The 1,652-nt window shown below is 29.2% G+C and overlaps 1 protein-coding gene across 1 annotated transcript; it reads left to right on the forward strand.

The window, feature by feature from the left end:
* Positions 1–253: 253 nt before the first annotated feature.
* LOC119672646 (dystrophin, isoforms A/C/F/G/H-like) lies at positions 254–694 on the forward strand (the record flags this gene model as incomplete). The annotated part of the gene is given in 3 exon segments (XM_038083752.1): positions 254–342; positions 435–530; positions 598–694. Coding segments are annotated over 2 exon segments (139 nt in total), but the record flags the coding sequence as incomplete, so codon positions are not given.
* Positions 695–1,652: the final 958 nt, after the last annotated feature.

The raw sequence follows: 1,652 nt of genomic DNA on the forward strand, positions 1-1,652 counted from the left end.
TCTGATTTTTGTGCATCGAGTATCTCGTGAGTGTCACGCGAGTGTCACGTGCGTATTCGTAAGCTATCACTGTGGTTAGAAATTCATGTCTTTCAAACATAGAGAAATCCAAACCAATGTTATTTCTTTTTCGTTGTGATAAATACAAAATATTGAAATCATAAAAAATATTGAATTTTTTGACTAAACATGTTATGCTTGTTGTGTTGAAACTTCAATAAAATCATTTTTAATAAAAAAAAAGATTTTTTGTTACAAAAAAATTCGGTCTAATATTTTTTTGAAAATTTTTTGATATTTAGATATTTTTGAATGTAAAGTCAACTCTTCATTTTCTTCAAGGTGTGTTTAAAGTTTTAGAAACTTAATTCAAAGCTATTTCGCTAAATTTGGTTTTATTCTGAAATAAGATTTAATGGCTTTCATATCCACAGGATCGACGTGACGATTTAAAATTGATTGTCAATGCGATTGGGAAAAGTGAACAAATGCCAAAGATAAATGCTGTCATGATGGACGATATTGAAAAGGTGAGTTTTCCGTAATTAAAGAACAAATAAAAACAAATCGAATTGCAAAATATTGCATATATTTTAGTCGAAGAACAACTTGATGGCACATTCTGACATTGTTGAACTGGCCTTAACTGCATTGAGAAATGATAGCAGAAATGGAGCCACAAATGACAGCAAAGGTAAGTTACTTCATATATATTCATTCAATTATTTATTAAGTGCTTTTAGTGCAATACCTTCAAGCTAACTTACTGGACAAACCATAAAAAGATTTCAAAATCTTACATAAAATTTGACATACATTTGACATACATTTGACAAATAAACAAAAGAATTAATTGGAAACGGAATAGTCTCTAACCGATAAAAATTTGTTAAAAGAAATTCTAGCTAAACTTAGTTAATTAGAAACTAAATTAGCTTCCGTAACTTAGCTTCTGGTTGTGTTTGATAAAGCAAGCCACAACCCCACAGAATGAGTGATGACATATTGAGTAGTTGAAAAAAATTGAATCTTGGAAACGTAAAAAGGGTGAATTTGTTGCTGCAATCAGTTAACAATCTACTTTAGTTTCTTTCTGGTTCTCATTTTGAGCAAAAATAATCAGATTCGATTATTCAAAAATTGCTTAATATCCGAGTCTATAGTTTTTGGCGTTCAACCTTGCCTAATAATCTAAAATTGTATTCCGAGTACAGCAGTTTTATATCAAGGAATTCAGAATCAAGTTTGCAGCACACCAATATAGCAATGCAATTACTATTGTCAATATCTATTATATTACCTATATAGTAGTCAGATTATGACCCTATACGCATTTAAATACATATTATTTTTCACTTTTAAAATGGTAGTTACAAAGTATTTGCAATAAATAATTGTACAATTGTGTATTATTGCATGGACACTATAAATACCTACATAGTATTAAAAAATCAGGAGTTACTTGCCATCATAACATATACTAATGATTGTAAAATTTAAAAAAAAATTAATGCAAATCTTTCTTAAGTGAACTCTTCGACTTCCTTACTTTTTGAGTTTTCATGATTTTGTTCTTTTCATAGATACACTCAAGATTCCGGTTCCTACTTAACTAATATCCTGCACGCAAAACTTCTCTACAATCTATATAC

Source organism: Teleopsis dalmanni, chromosome 1 (genome assembly GCF_002237135.1).
Source record: "Teleopsis dalmanni isolate 2A chromosome 1, ASM223713v2, whole genome shotgun sequence".
In the NCBI taxonomy this organism is placed as follows: domain Eukaryota; kingdom Metazoa; phylum Arthropoda; class Insecta; order Diptera; family Diopsidae; genus Teleopsis; species Teleopsis dalmanni.